The sequence below is a fragment of the Phoxinus phoxinus genome (genome assembly GCF_949152265.1).
Source record: "Phoxinus phoxinus genome assembly, chromosome: 12".
NCBI classification, from domain to species: Eukaryota; Metazoa; Chordata; class Actinopteri; order Cypriniformes; family Leuciscidae; genus Phoxinus; species Phoxinus phoxinus.
The window spans coordinates 28,814,115-28,829,204 of record NC_136887.1 but is presented as its reverse complement, the minus strand read 5'-3'; the positions used below and the strand labels follow the sequence as shown (position 1 = coordinate 28,829,204).

The 15,090-nt window shown below is 37.6% G+C and overlaps 1 protein-coding gene across 3 annotated transcripts in view; it reads right to left on the bottom strand.

Annotated features, from left to right (window-relative positions):
• The window catches only part of pdlim7 (PDZ and LIM domain 7), a 42,507-nt gene that overhangs the window by 10,147 nt on the left and 17,270 nt on the right, over window positions 1-15,090 (bottom strand). For 2 of the 3 annotated variants that reach the window (XM_079629756.1, XM_079629757.1), the window contains exons 4-5: window positions 11,111-11,141; window positions 9,485-9,678 (exon numbers count right to left, since the gene is read on the bottom strand). In XM_079629756.1, the coding sequence (XP_079485882.1) occupies window positions 9,485-9,678; window positions 11,111-11,141 (225 nt within the window). Of the gene's footprint in view, window positions 1-3,464; window positions 3,502-4,503; window positions 4,659-6,108; window positions 6,148-6,600; window positions 6,618-9,484; window positions 9,679-11,110; window positions 11,142-15,090 lie in introns of all 3 variants that reach the window. The other variant, XM_079629758.1, reaches the window with a different exon arrangement.

The window sequence follows — 15,090 nt, the reverse complement described above, 5'->3', positions numbered from 1 at the left end:
TGGTGCATAAGTTCTATTGCGCAATGTACTTTCTCCAGCCTTCTAAATAAAAGAGCCAATCGGCAATTGGTAAAGTCATCGCATCACTGCAGCTCCCGTTAAAAGCTCCGGTTGCTATAGAAAGAGTCAGAGTTCTGAGAGGCGCACTTATGACTGCACATGCGCATTGGCTAGTCCAGCCTGAAAAATGCAGATTTCAAATATGAAATTTAATCATAAGCTTGGTGAACAGTTTTGGAGAATTTGCCCATTCAAAGAGATAGGAGCTATACTTGCATGACTGAAAAAGCTGCCCGAGAGAAGTTTAAAAGATGGCCGCCGAGAGAAATGACTTGCATTAAAGGTTTTTTTATATTTTGATATTTGAAAATCACCAAAACAAACATGTCCCTACCCAAAAGATCACACCCCTATCTTAATAGCTCTGCCCCCAAATTCACAAACACGCGAAAGCAACATAGGCGCCTTCCCCATCATGAGTGTATATGCCCCTTACTGCTGGCAACAAGTGTGTTTTGGTGCTCTGTCCGATCTACTTTTCAACAGTGTTTTTTTAGATGTTCTATGGTAATACTTGTGCTAAGTAATGCTTAGAATATAGAGTTGTATACTTAACCAGCCAGCAAAGCTAACTTTTCAATGTTTGAATCTATTTGTCCCTGCTGAAAAAAAAGCATATTAAACCAGCCTACGTTGGTCTGCGGTGATTTAAATAATTAAATACAAGAGGGAAGTTATTTTTTCCCTCACTTCTCTTCTTTGAAATACTGAGGAACAGCCATGTATAAAAAGCAGAAAATGTTGAAATGAAGAAGAGGGAACAAACAGAGGCTGAAGAAAATAAAGGAGGACAGCAGAAAGTTTCACAATGTTTTATGTACTCATAGACATGAGTCAACCGATTATTTAATCTTATTGGAGACAGAACCAGAGGAAGAGCGATCAGATGACATCATAATAGTGAATTATGTTAAATTACAGTCAGGAAAAAAAAAGAATGAAATATAAAGGAGAAAGAAAAAAAAATCCCAAGGGGGGCTACACAACAATCAGAAAGACGGAAAGAGCAATAGGAACAGTCCTGTGATGGATAACTCCTCTGAACAACCACAAAAATCATAATAACAATAAATTAACATGATTATCAGTTTGTAGAAACGATACCACTTGAAAGAGACTGTCACACCAACAGCATTCAGATATTCCTAATGGGAACTTGACAGTAGGGCTCAATTTGTGTGGTTTTTCCAACTATGCCTGCGTTTCTTCTCACGTTTGTTTTTGCTATTTTCAACTTGCATTGTTTTTTTTTGTTTTTTATTAAATTTTTTCATTAACTTGACAACCCCCCCCAATCCCCAATTTTTTGTCCTGGTATAGCTGGGGTTGGTGTTCACCCATAGCTGGCACGCGGTATTGAGGTGATGCGTTTGTATCTAGTGCGGCCGTATCTCAGCCACCTCGGCCTTCTGATGCCCGGGAGACAGAGCGTTCAGGACTTGATGTTGAGGGCACGGGCAGATCTCTCGTGATGCCAGTCTCTCAGCCTGGCATAGCGGGGACTCTGAATCTCAGAGAGGAACTTTTCCCTGCCATTCATTGCACGACAGAGAAGAGGAAATTAGAAGAGCAGTGAGAACAAAACAGATGGAGAGAAAGACATGCCAGCACATATAGAAAGACAAAAGAAGGGAATGAAAATAAGGTTGAGAGAGCAGCAGAACAGAGAGACAAATCAGAAGGTAATGAAGAAAGTTTTGCCTAAAGGAGCACTCCACTTTTTTTGGAAATAGGCTCATTTTCCAACTCCCCTAGAGTTAAACAGTTGAGTTTTACCGTTTTCGAATCCATTCAGCCGATCTCCGGGTCTGGCGGAAGCACTTTTAGCATAGCTTAGCATAGATAATTGAATCTGATTAGACCGTTAGCATCTCATGACCCAAAAAAAAAAAAGAAAAAATTGAAAAAAAATTATCAAAGAGTTTCTATATTTTTCCCATTTAAACCTTGACTCTTCTGTAGTTACATCGTGTACTAAGACCGACAGAAAATTAAAAGTTGCGAGTTTCTAGGCCAATATGACTCGCAACTTTTAATTTTCTGTCGGTCTTAGTACACGATGTAACTACAGAAGAGTCAAGTTTTAAATAGGAAAAATATAGAAACTCTTTGGTCATTTTTTTTGAGAGAGATGCTAACGGTCTAATCAGATTCAATGATCTATGCTAAGCTATGCTAAAAGTGCTTCCGCCAGACCCGGAGATCGGCTGAATGGATTCGAAATCGGTAAAACTCAACTGTTTAACTCTAGGGGAGTTGGAAAATGAGCCCATTTCCAAAAAAAGTGGAGTGTTCCTTTAAAAGATGCAACATATGCAAGCAGTGAAGAATTCAGAAAAATAAATAAAAAACTGTATCTGTAGATAACCAGGCCCAGACAGAATCTGCAGACTTTTTCCCACATTTCCGGTCTTGATTTTAATGGAAAACCTGCTCAATGGATTCGGAATGACACGCTTTTTTTTAAAGACAACAATTAAATAAGCCAAACGTTTTAAAGGGCATTTCCACACAAGAGAGAGTGTTCTGATGGATAGCAAAGCACAATATGCCTTTTTTAAGGGTTTGAAAAACATTTGGTTTGAAATCAAGTAGGAAAATAGGAAAGTCTATTTCTGAAAGCAGAACTGGGTTGCGTCCAAATTCCCATATTTCATAGAAGTGCATTCTGTAGGTATTAGGGCGGACGAAATCTAATTTGCCCAAGCAATTTTAACTATTATCAATGCTAAATACAGTTGTGCTACTTAATACTTTGTGGAACCAGTGATAAAAAACAACAACAAAAAAACAGGATTCTTCAAAAAGTAGTACATTCATTTAAAATATAAATGTTTTGAAGTATTATAAATGTCTTTACAGTCACTTTCGACCAATGTAATGCATCCTTCCTGAGCCAAGAAGTATTAATTTCATTAAAAAAAAATAAAAGCACTCCAAACTTTTGAAGGGTACTTGAAAAAAACGTTTCAAATCTAACGGCGACTCAGCTCCCGTGGCCTTATGGGATAGCAACGTTTCTGTTGTATAATGGAATAATTTCATGAACCCTTGCATTATTTCCTCTACATGATCCACCCATCAAAAATGAATGAATTTGAATTGTTATCTGAAACGGCATAAACTAGATCTATAAAACTATTTTATACATGACAGGCATTTATATTCTGCAGAAATCTGTGGGCACGATTCTGTGTGGGTCTGATTATAAGGCACACAGCACACCGTGTATGAATTTATACTGCAAATGCACAGATCAGACAAGGGCTCATAATGCGGATCAAAGCATATTTTCAGCATTTCTCCGCGGAGAGCTGATCTCTTAATGAGGGTAGTAAAAGGTCAGAGCTAGCGATTTAATGCTTCAAACTGCACTTCATTAGCAAGTTCACACAGTTCTTTACCTGGACCTTTTCATGTTCTCATCATCCGGGTCCTGCACTGAGGGAAGCAGGAGAGATACCAATCAGACCAACCATTAGAAACACACAAACACAGTAAGAAAAAAATCCACTGCCAAGGTCTTCACAATGCTACAAAACACTTGAGGATTGCTGCTTTTAAAGGAACTACCTATCACCTTTCAACATGAGAGTCAATCCCGTGAGATGTACAGGAACGGTACGGCAACAATGGTTGACTGAACACCTCTTTCCTACCACTTACACAAGAGCAAATCACAGCCACTCAGGCTCTAGATCGCATAAAGGAGAAAATCTCAGCCATAACCCTTTAAGCTATAGATAGACGACATTTCCCACTTCTTTATGATCTCACTCTCAATATCAGATCAGCAGCTGGGTCCTCCAGGACATGCTTTACACCCTCCTACACTAAGATTAGTCCCTGCCACCAAGTAAAAAAGGGATTTAGGAGTTTTTTTTAATTTATTTTTTACTTCGGAACAGGGCTGGGAGGTACAACTGTATATAGTGTACCACAGTAAATACACTATAAAAATAATAGATAAAAAGCATAACTTTTTTTTACAAAAAGCAGAAAAATAAAGCTTTAACAGCTTCATTATTTTATAATTGGAGTTGCATGTATGTACGTACGTACGTACGTAGAGAGCTAGAACGATAGGTGACGATGGACAGATGGATGGATAAAACTATAGAACGATGGATGAAACTATAGCACGATATAACGATGGATGGATGGAATGAATTTGAGTTTAATTTCTGGAGCAAGCCATCTCGTGATATACCACGGTATGATTCGTTTTATTTCACAATTAAAGATTTTGTTCAGAACTCCTGTCCCTACTTAGGAATGTCTTTTTCCACATTACTTCACAAAATACTGACTCTCTGAGAAATGATCTTTCCAAAGAAACCCACTGACACCGAGCTTAGATGCTGAAAAGGCCGAATGAGAAGCAACTGCTCTGAGAGGAGTACACGGGGCTGACAGGCTGTGGTCTCAATGTGTCTGACTTACTGAAGTCAGTGCCTGTGAGCTGGGCCAGGATTCGGAAAGAGCGAGACTGGGTGGTGCCGGTGCGCGGCTGCCAATCCTCCGTATCCTGGATCAGTCTCTTCTTACTGCGATCGTTGGGGATGAAGCAAGCCGTGTTTTCCACCCGCAGACCGTGCCTGGAGACATGAGCCCTTCGTGACCTCTCTAATTCACCACAGCAGCACAACACACCACCAAAAATACACAAATGGCTTCACGAAATGCGTGCAGCACAAGAGACGACTACACCAAACACAGCGAGGGAACGTGCTGTACATGAGGATCCAAAAAAAAAATCTGTTTTTTCTGGGGTGCATAAACTCCTTTACAAAAACTTATCATGGTAACCAAAGTTTCTGACAAAAATACGTTTGCTACAACACCAAGTTAACACAGATCGATTAGATTAACTATATTATGATGTGCAGAAACTGATTAGCATTGTAAAATTTAGTAAGGTTATGTTTTAGTGCCAGGGTTTTCAACCAGGGGTGCCTTAAAGGGATAGTTCACCCAAAGAATAAAATGATATCATCAAATACTCTCTCATGTCATTCAAAAGACTTTCATTCATATTCCAAACACAATGTTTATATTGTGAATAAAAGCCTAAATAAAATCTGTTCATCATATAAAGAGATTGTGTCTCTTCAGAAACCTTTAAATTCATATAGATTTATTTTACAATCTCTTAATGAACATGTTGAAGCATCAGATTGTTAGGTACATAAGACTTTTGGTTCATCTTTGAGAAACAAATAAAAAATCTACGGATTTGGAACAACATAAGGGTGAGAAATGATGACAATTTCCAGTTTTTGGTGTGCGCTATCCCTTTAAGATATTTGATGGGGTTCATGGAGAAGGGTTATATACATATTTTTTTTAATGTATTTATTTTATTTAACAGTTAATGTTCCTTATTTAAGGCATTCAATATTTTTAATAGCAATTAATATTCATATTTTATTTGTATTTTTTTTTTTTTTTTTTTTTGTAATGTAAATAGTGCTTCAGCTTGTTTCCCAGTGCAGCTTTATTAAACCTGGCATTTACTTTGAATATTGTTGGCTCTGTGACAAAAATGTTGCTTTGGAAAGAAGCATCTGCTAAATGCAAGAGTCTTAAATCAAAGTTATTATTCACAATAGTATTAATCAGTTTATTATTTAATTAAATAATGTAGTAAAAATATATCAGAGAAAATCTCTTTAAGTACTGGAGTCTGTGGCTGAGAGTCTGGTGGGAGGGTCTATAATGGTTGAAAGCCCTGTTTTTCACACATCAGATTCATAACTACATGCACACAAAATAATCAATCAAAACACCCACGAAATGTGATTTCTATTCAGGCTCCACATCATTGCTTCATGCTCTAATGAAGTCACTCAAAGTGCACGACTACATTTGCTAATAGTTTCAAACGACCCAGCTAAAATGCCGCGTTTCAATACAGTTCAACTCCTGAGTGAAAAAGCAATGAAACATGGTCTGATGTCGTCAAAAGCAAGAGTTTATTAGTGAGGTCAGCGGCAGGTCTAAGTTCTTTTAGCTAGTGCATTAGAGCCACAAGCATTCAGCACTTACTTCCCCTCAGGGTACAACTCCTCATAGAAGGCTTCTCCTCTAATGAACGGGAGAGTGAAGGAAGACAGAAAAAAAACAGGATGGAGAAAAAAGGAAAAAGGAGCACAAATAACAATAGAGAGGAAGAGTGGGAGGAGTACAACAAAGAACACAACAGTGTCCATTAAAGCAGCCTGACTTTCCACCGAGTGAATGGAGACTGTCCACTGCGCTCTGAAATATCAACGCTGGAATAAAGCTGTACATTTACAATCCCACGGTGAATAATTACAGATCGAGACGGCAGCTTATAGATGTGAGAAATCTGCCGTCTCCTAAAGCCAATACTGCAGCAATGCAGGCTTGGGGAAAAGGAAAGATAAATTAAATTTAGGGAAACAAATATATGAAAACGGATAGAGGCAGAGCTACAAGGCTGGGATTTGATCGCCAAAAACAATAATTGCACACATTTTTCAGAGCAGGAGGGAAATAAGGAAAGGCATTACTAACTTGTCAAGAACTTCCATCTGTGGAATGACAAAGGAGATTTAAAAAAAAAAGAGAGAAGAGAAAATTGTTTAGAAATAAATCACACAGAGCAGAATACACAGCATTTAGAAAGACATGATGCAGAGACAAACAAAGCAAATTGTGGGTTTCTAGTGGTGAAAAGGATCACAGCGTGCTTTAAGTAACAACAGAAAACATGAGCTGTACCTCCTGTTAAATAAGTTCAATGATTCTGTTCTAGCTTTTAATGTGCTTTTATTATTAAAGAGATTCCTGCAACTTTATCCAAATATGACAACCACTAGATCTAAATTACCCTAAATACATGGTTCCTAAAAGATGTACGAGTTTTCCAGTCGTTTGTGACAACTGAATAAAATCATTTTCAATTTCTAGCCAATGATTCATTACGAATTTTAAAGTTCCATTCATTATTTAAAAAAAAAAAAAAATGGAAAAAGTAATGAATTACAATATTTTAGGGGAGTATATATATATATATATATATATATATATATATATATATATATATATATATATATATATATATATATATATATATATATATATATATATATATATATATATATATATACGGTAACATTGTGAATTGTAATTACAATTTAAAATAACTTTTTTTTGTTTATATTTGCATATATTTTAAAATTGAAAATTTCAGCTGTATCATGACAGGAATAAATTACTGTGTCACATGATCCTTCAGAAATCATTCTGATTTGATAATTTGCTGCTGAATAAACATTTCTTAATATTATCAATATTGAAAACAGCTGTGCTGCTTAATTTTTGTGGAAACTGTGATACATTTCGATACAGGATTCTTCATAAGAACAGCATTTATTTAAAATAGAAATGTTTTGTGATTTTATAAGAGTCTTTACTTTTACTTTCAATCAATTTAATATTGGTCAATAATATTAGTCTTTGGTCAATACAAGTATGAATTTCTTTCTTTAAAAAATGAATAAATAAATCAATCTAACTGACCCCAAACTTTTGCACAGTAGTGTATATTACAAAATACATAATAGAATAGAATAATTTTGATTCAAAAGTTGGTACAATTCCACAAACACTGCAAGCAATAGTGCCCCTTAGAGTGAAGAGTTGTAAAAACAAGCTTGTAGGCGTGCGGTGCAGTAAACATGCTCAGAATGCTGACGTGACTGTGTGATCTCCAGAGAACACGGAGACCTCTGTGCTGGATCGCACAAAAAACACACACAATCTCAACACTCCAGCAGCCGAGCTCGGACTCAGCCTCCTTCCCTCCACTACACTCCAGAAAATGTTCCCACAATCCAACTGAAGTTCGAGGCTTCTGAATAAAACAATGAGGACATCTATTTGAATAAAACATCACCTCCATGCAATTTGTTTGTGAGGAAACTTGTGTTAAGGTGGATTACAGTACAGGAGCTTTTCCAAGTAAGGCCGTTAAGTAATTCAGCACCGGGGCCGTAACGGCATTTTGAGGGCTCAGCAGATTTTATGGGAGGGTCTGGACTCTATAAACAGCAACAGACAACATCAAGCCCTGCCTAAAGACAGACTTCAACCTTCTCAACCTGGCCAGGATCAACACATTAGACCTTCACAAACTCCTTCATGCGTTTATGTTAAATAAATAAATAAATAAAAACACCACACTTTTTCTGTCTTCAACTCCACCGGACTTGACGGCTAACATCTGTTGTTTTGATCAGCTTTAATAAAAGTGCTCGTTAAAAAGCTGGACCTTGGCGGAAAAGAGGAGCAGAATGTTCCTGCAAAGGGATGATAAAGAGGCGGAGAGGAAAACAGATGAAGACGGCGTGTTCGAGCGGGTCCCAGAACAGTCTGGTCACCGGGGTGGCATTGCAACCGCCTGTTCCAACAAGGAAAACAGACACAGCTGCTTAACGCCACATCGTTTATTACAAGCACGCGCAATAAATCCGGAAAAACACTAAAGACCAGACTCTTGAACTCACTGACCCCACACCTCACTGTGCAGAAACACAACACACAGTGTCGACTTAAACTGTCAGAGTAGTCGCGACATGTCAAATTGTGTAGACTGCATTTTAATGAAATAAATATATGCGCTACCATCACCAGAATATACTTTACATGTTATTATTTTTATTTAATACTCGATTTCTTATTTTACAGTACAACGGTTACATATTTCTTATTTTGTTTAATGTGTTGAATAAATCACAATAATAAAAAAATATTATTTATACATTAAATATATATAAAGAATAATATTGTATATATACACATGTATCAAATATTATATATATATATATATATTATATATACAGTGTGTGTGTGTGTGTGTGTGTGTGTGTGTGTGTGTGTGTGTATATATATATATATATTATATATACACACTGTATATATAATAATTATATTATTATGTCAAATATAATGGGCCGTAAAATTATGGTTTCATTTATTTGTTATTCATTTATTTTTCCAGCTGCTTACAAGAAAATAACCCCACTCATTTTAGAATTATTAATTCTTTCCAAATATAGCTATTAAAGTCCTCTGGTAAACTGGTATTTCTTTATATCGCAATATGTCAGAAAAAGTAAATATCGCAATGTCAGTTTGATTTTTCCAATATCGTGCAGCTCAATTTCAGAGCTAGCATCCAGACAACTCACGCTCACCGTGAACTCTGGGAGCTGCGGGCGTTCTTACCCATCACTGAGGTATTGCTGCATCATTAGAAACATGCAGCCTTGGGTATGATGAGGCTCATTATTGTGGACTAAGCTCATCAAGCAGGTCCCGTGGCGATCAAAGCCCGCTTTAAAGACAGATTATGAGCCTGAGTCTCGGTTGGAGACCTGGCTGGCTGGTCACCTACCCATTGTGAGGCTGCGGCGTGCTGCTGGGCACCTGCGAGTTGAAGTTAGGCTTGGGGGCGTACGACACTGGCTTGATGACAGGCCCCTTGCTGCCATTGCCAAAAGCTGCGGAGAACGGCCGCGCCATCTTGTTTATGGCTGTGCTCGGTGCAAACGAGTACTTGGGCTGACTGGATGCAGGTGCGAGTGAATCCTGAGTGTGGAGAAAGACAGTGCGAAGCAACACCATGCATGTCAGATCATGCACACACACATACACACACGCTATTTCATAAACACTAGTGGCACCACAGGTGAATGCACAATCCCAGATATGGTTTGATAGTTAATCCTCTCCAAATGAGAGGATTAACTGGTGGGGGGAAAAAAAGGTGTGAATTGTCTTCATGTCTTTTCACAGCAAATTATGAGCACGGAGAAAGTGGAGAAGTGTGAACACACCCTGGCCTGGGCACAAATATTTATCTTGAGATCAGGCCAAGGTCCAGCTTAAAAGGACCTCCGTCATTTTGGCTGTACTTTGTACCTGAATGGGTCGAAAGGAAAAGTATAACCGTCTGATATGACTAGAATTATAACAGGCACTGTTGCAGATACCCGTGCTATGATCTATTGCAGCCACATGAGGGCGTGATTTCTCCCATGCAAATTCAGAATTTTGTTTTATTATGCTTTGTGGAAGGAGATAGATAATCTGATTAGTTATTAATGCTACTTTTATTTTTGTATCTGCCCAGCCAACATTTTCACTGACCCTACTATAAAATAACAAATATACATGTTTTTTTAACATGTTAATCATTTTAATAAACATTTATTTTGAAAGTTTTATATATAGTTGTCATATGTGTGTAATATGAAACGTATAGGCCTATAAAAAATATAAATATAAGTAATATCAATTATATTTAAATGCATACATTTTAGATATGTAGTATATACACATATATACACACAATTTATATGAAAATACAAATATAAAATAGTTTATTACGCTTTTAATAAACTATTTTATTTTAGTAATGGACATTGAGTCTGGTTTTGTGCATTCTGTGGCAATGCAAATTCAATCAAACCAAAAACTGCTTAAGGGAAGTTAAGCAAGACCAAAAGCAAGACGTTTAACATTAGAATCAAACGGGCAAATAGACAAACCACCCAAACTTCCGCAATATAGTGCAACCAGCCCACGAAAGCTAACAGAAACATTAAAACTTACATGAGAATGAGTTATGAAGCATTGTCTATTTGATACAAGTGTGTGGGGGTTTACTTCGATATGCTTTGGGGACAAAGTTGTGCCAAGAAAAGCGAAATCTGATCAAAAAAAGAATCCTTTTTGGGAAGTACAAGGATGTACTTGAAGACAAAAATTCTTCATAAATAGCAAATGTTTGCAAAAGTTCTTCCAGGGTCTAGTTGTGGTTATATATTATATTTAGCTAGCTAGGTGTGTGTGTGTGTGTGTGTGTGTGTGTGTGTGTTCAGTCCTGAAGTATTCAAAGCAGCTGAGAACATGAGAGCAGATCTAAATGTGTTTCTTCAGATATCAGGAGCTGGTTGAGCGGTCTTGCGAAAGCTTTGCAGTTCTGTCTGACAGAAGAGAAAAAGGGAAACTGTCTTACCTTCTGCTCTCCTCCGGCAGGATGAAAAGCTCTGCAGAGAGAAAATTAGAGAATTAATTCACAAACTGACTCATTTCACTGCAATGTTTAAAATGTTAACTACGGAGAGTCTAATGGATGAACACTGAACAGTCATTTGTGCCAAATTCAACAAGTCTCATGACGGGAATTCAATTGGTTCTTTCTGGCTCCCAAATCCCATTTTATCAGTCTGAATGGAATGTTGCAGCTGTATCTGTGGATAAATACCTGATGTCTGTCCAAATGTTTTTGAATAGACATGTGACAGTGGAATAGCAACGAATCAGATGTGGATGAATAAGAAAAAATCTAGTAATTAAAGTCACAAACACTTAAAGCTGGCATTAAAGGGGTGGTATAATGCCCTTTTCACAAGATGCAAAATAAATCTCTGATGTCCCCAGAGTGTGTATGTGAAGTTTTAGCTCAAAATAACCCACAGATATGTTAAAGTTGCCACTTTTTGAGGGTGAGCAAAAACAGTTTTTGTGTCGGTCCCTTTAAATGAAAATGAGCTGCTGCTACCGGCAAAGAGGGCGGAGCTTCAAGAGCTCTTGTCCTTTTACCTCACACAGACATGCACTGAACATTTCAAAAACTTTTCGCCTTTTATGTTCAAACCGGAGTCAGACAAATATGCAGAGACTCGAGAAGAAGTGACAACATGTAGAAGCAACAGGACATTTCTGAATGGTTTGTTGATTAATTTATGTAGCTTATAGTTATCTTCTAGTCATTGATTAGCATATTCTGTCTTGATAATCTATAAATGTGTTCCCAGGGGCGGGGTTTATGTAAATTATAGGATTGGTGAGATCACTAACCCCAGAGTAATGTTGTGTAGTCCTTACCAGCCGTTTGTTGTAGTCCTTAAAAGTCTATTTAAAAATATATATATACATCTCCCTTTGCTTTGAACTTTGAGCGTTGTAACTTTGCAGATGTTGTTTATGCTCAAACAGCGACATTACACACTAACTAAAGTTAGAAAAGTGAAATCATAATCAACCACCCCTTTAAAACACCTTTTCAAACTGTTTTTTTTTTCTCTTAAGCTCATTCTCTTAACTAACAACAACAACAAAATGACCAAAGACCAGTCTATAGTACCACAAAGTACCATGGTATTACCACTCAAAACCATCACTGTACTCAAGATAATCACTGTATTCTGTCCTAAACTTGACTGTCTAGGTTACTTTGACTGGGCTGGGACTTTTTTTGCATTCCATCAGCCTGGAGTCTGCATTCCTGTGCCTATACACCACTTCCTGTGACAGTGATGGTGTCCTTTTGCACAGTGGCCTGCTTACAGATAACAAGCTCAGAGAGAAAATGTAGAAGAAAATAGCACAACCAGGCTGTTTTACAAAAGTGATATGGTCCAGGAAATGAACATCGTCCACTGACAATTTTCTATATGCAATATATTTTCCCACAAGCAAAATAAATCAACAAACAAAATGTTTTCCTAAAATGTATTATACCAGCTTTCCTTCAATTTAAGATGGAATGAAAACTAATAAATATAAATATGCCGAAAAATCAACATGTAATTGAATTTGCAAGTCGTATTACATCCAATACACAACATATTTCCAGACAACCTGTATTACATAACCTAAAACAGTCAGCTGACATTACATAGGTAACCGTTTCAGTGGCAAGGGCAAGCTTTTGTATTTCGACAAAAGATTAAGAGGACAAACACAATGAGACAAATCAATTCTGATTTCACATTGAACGTAATGCTTTAAACAAACACTCCACTAACCAAAACACACAGGAAGGGCGAACTAGGACAATGCTCTAAAGCAGCAAACGCTAAAAAGAGACTTTATGTTTCAAAGAACCCTTGCAAACCACAATTGAAGAGGTTTCCCAAACGGCTATGTAAACCAGAAACGACACCACCCCCTGTAATAAAAGTATATCCCAGAGTAAATACAGACATGTTCAGACATGTGTCTTTCCATGGGATGCAAACACTGTAATTTATCTGTGATACACAACAACAGACAGACACACTGACATGTCTGACAACCAAAGCCCAAAACAATAGTCGAGATACTAGACATCTATCGGCATACTGGGCAAAGGGGTAATTATGAACACTGATAAACAGATGTTTTCACAGTCATGTCAAAACAAACTCCCCAAAAATGTCAAGAAATGACATCATTTAACCACCAGCAAAATGACTCATGAGGACACGCCCACTTTCATTCACACCTCCAATCAGCTTGCTCCGTCCCCGAGCTGTCTGGAGAATCGGCTAGTCTCTGCATCGGCAACATTTTATGACAGACTAGAACTCATTCATTTATGTCCTCTTCATACCAGGGGACAATGACAATTGATAACCCCTCTCTGACCTGAAACCGCTTTCATATCCAGATGAATCTCACCAAGAAATGTATGCATCATATTTCACCACAAAATCCCAAAAAAGGGAGAACAAGAGGAAATTATAGTATTTTGCATAAAGAAAATGATGCCTACTTTAGAACCATTTAAGACCATCATTCTCACAAATTTCCATTACTATAATGTTAAGGGGGGACTAACTCTTCTGATTACAAAAGAATCAGTTTTTGTCTTCATTTTAGTACTACAATGATGTATACTAGCAAATATACTTAAAAAAAACCCCACATGAAATATGTATTGAGTTTGTAAGAAAAGGAATGTCTGTGCTTAATGAAATACAGAATATATCTTAATAGGTTAATTAATAGGGTTCATTTTGGACCCCGACTGTGTCCGAAATCAAATACTTCCCTACTATATAGTATGCGAAAAACATTACGCCACAAGAGTAGTACGTCCGAATACATAGTACTCGAAAAACAGCAGGCAAAAAGTCCCAGGAGATTCCGAAGTGTGCTTTTAATGGACACTTTACTATCCCATGAGGCCACGGGAGAGGATTTGTAAATGGCAGTGACGCGATGCAACTGATGCTGGTAGGTCACATGACAGTAACAATATAGTACATCCAAATTTCATTCATACTACCCACATTCATACTAAATAAAACATTTTTTTTTTTCACGGTCACAAAGTAAATTGAAATTCAGATGCAACCTACTCTGTGCATGCTTGTCTTGACAGTTTTCATGAGATTTGCCAGTGAGAGAGACGAACAGTTTTACATATAAATATAGTCATGCAAATACTGCTTGAGCTAAGCTATGTTTTATCGAGGGAGACGCAGTTCTAATAACTCAAGTGCAAGTTTTTATCCGTCTTCTCTCAAACAGGCCATTACTAACCGCTACAAGCGCTTACCTATGTGATGACACATAAATGATTCTCGCACACCTAAAAAAGGAAGAAAAACACATTCATAACTGCGGTTTGGCCCATTAAACGGGCTCTTCGTCATCTTGTGTTGATCACAGGGACGGCTTAATGACAGAGCAAGAAGGAGTGCATCTGTCACTCTACAGCTACACTCCTCTTTTCCCATTACTCATCTCTTAACCACAGACACTAGACTCTTTCCACCAGTAGCTCCTGTTCTGTCTGAGGACACAAGGTCCATTAGCTTTCCTTTTTTGGGCCCTTTCTGCAGCTTCCCAAAAGGAGTGCAAATATAAGCGATTTGAGAATTGTGTCCCGAGGCATTGGAGTTTTCCCATCTCCAAGCTGAAAAGTGAAGGGCAACTCAAGTCACGGAGTTAGCACTTTGTCTCCAGCTTATCTGCTCTACCTTTAGCCCAGGGTCATCCGAGCCACTGGACAGTTTTATTACACGGCATGAGAGCGAATTTATAAGATGTGTTCTATGTATTTAATACCTGTCTTAAAATCTATTTGCACAACACAAGAGGCCTGAAGATCTAGAGGCCATTTAATTCAGCTTAAATGCCACACAAGGTCCCACGCCATGTCATCAACACAATTGCTATGGAAACAGGCAAAAGACCTTTTCACTTGGTATATCTTGATAGATC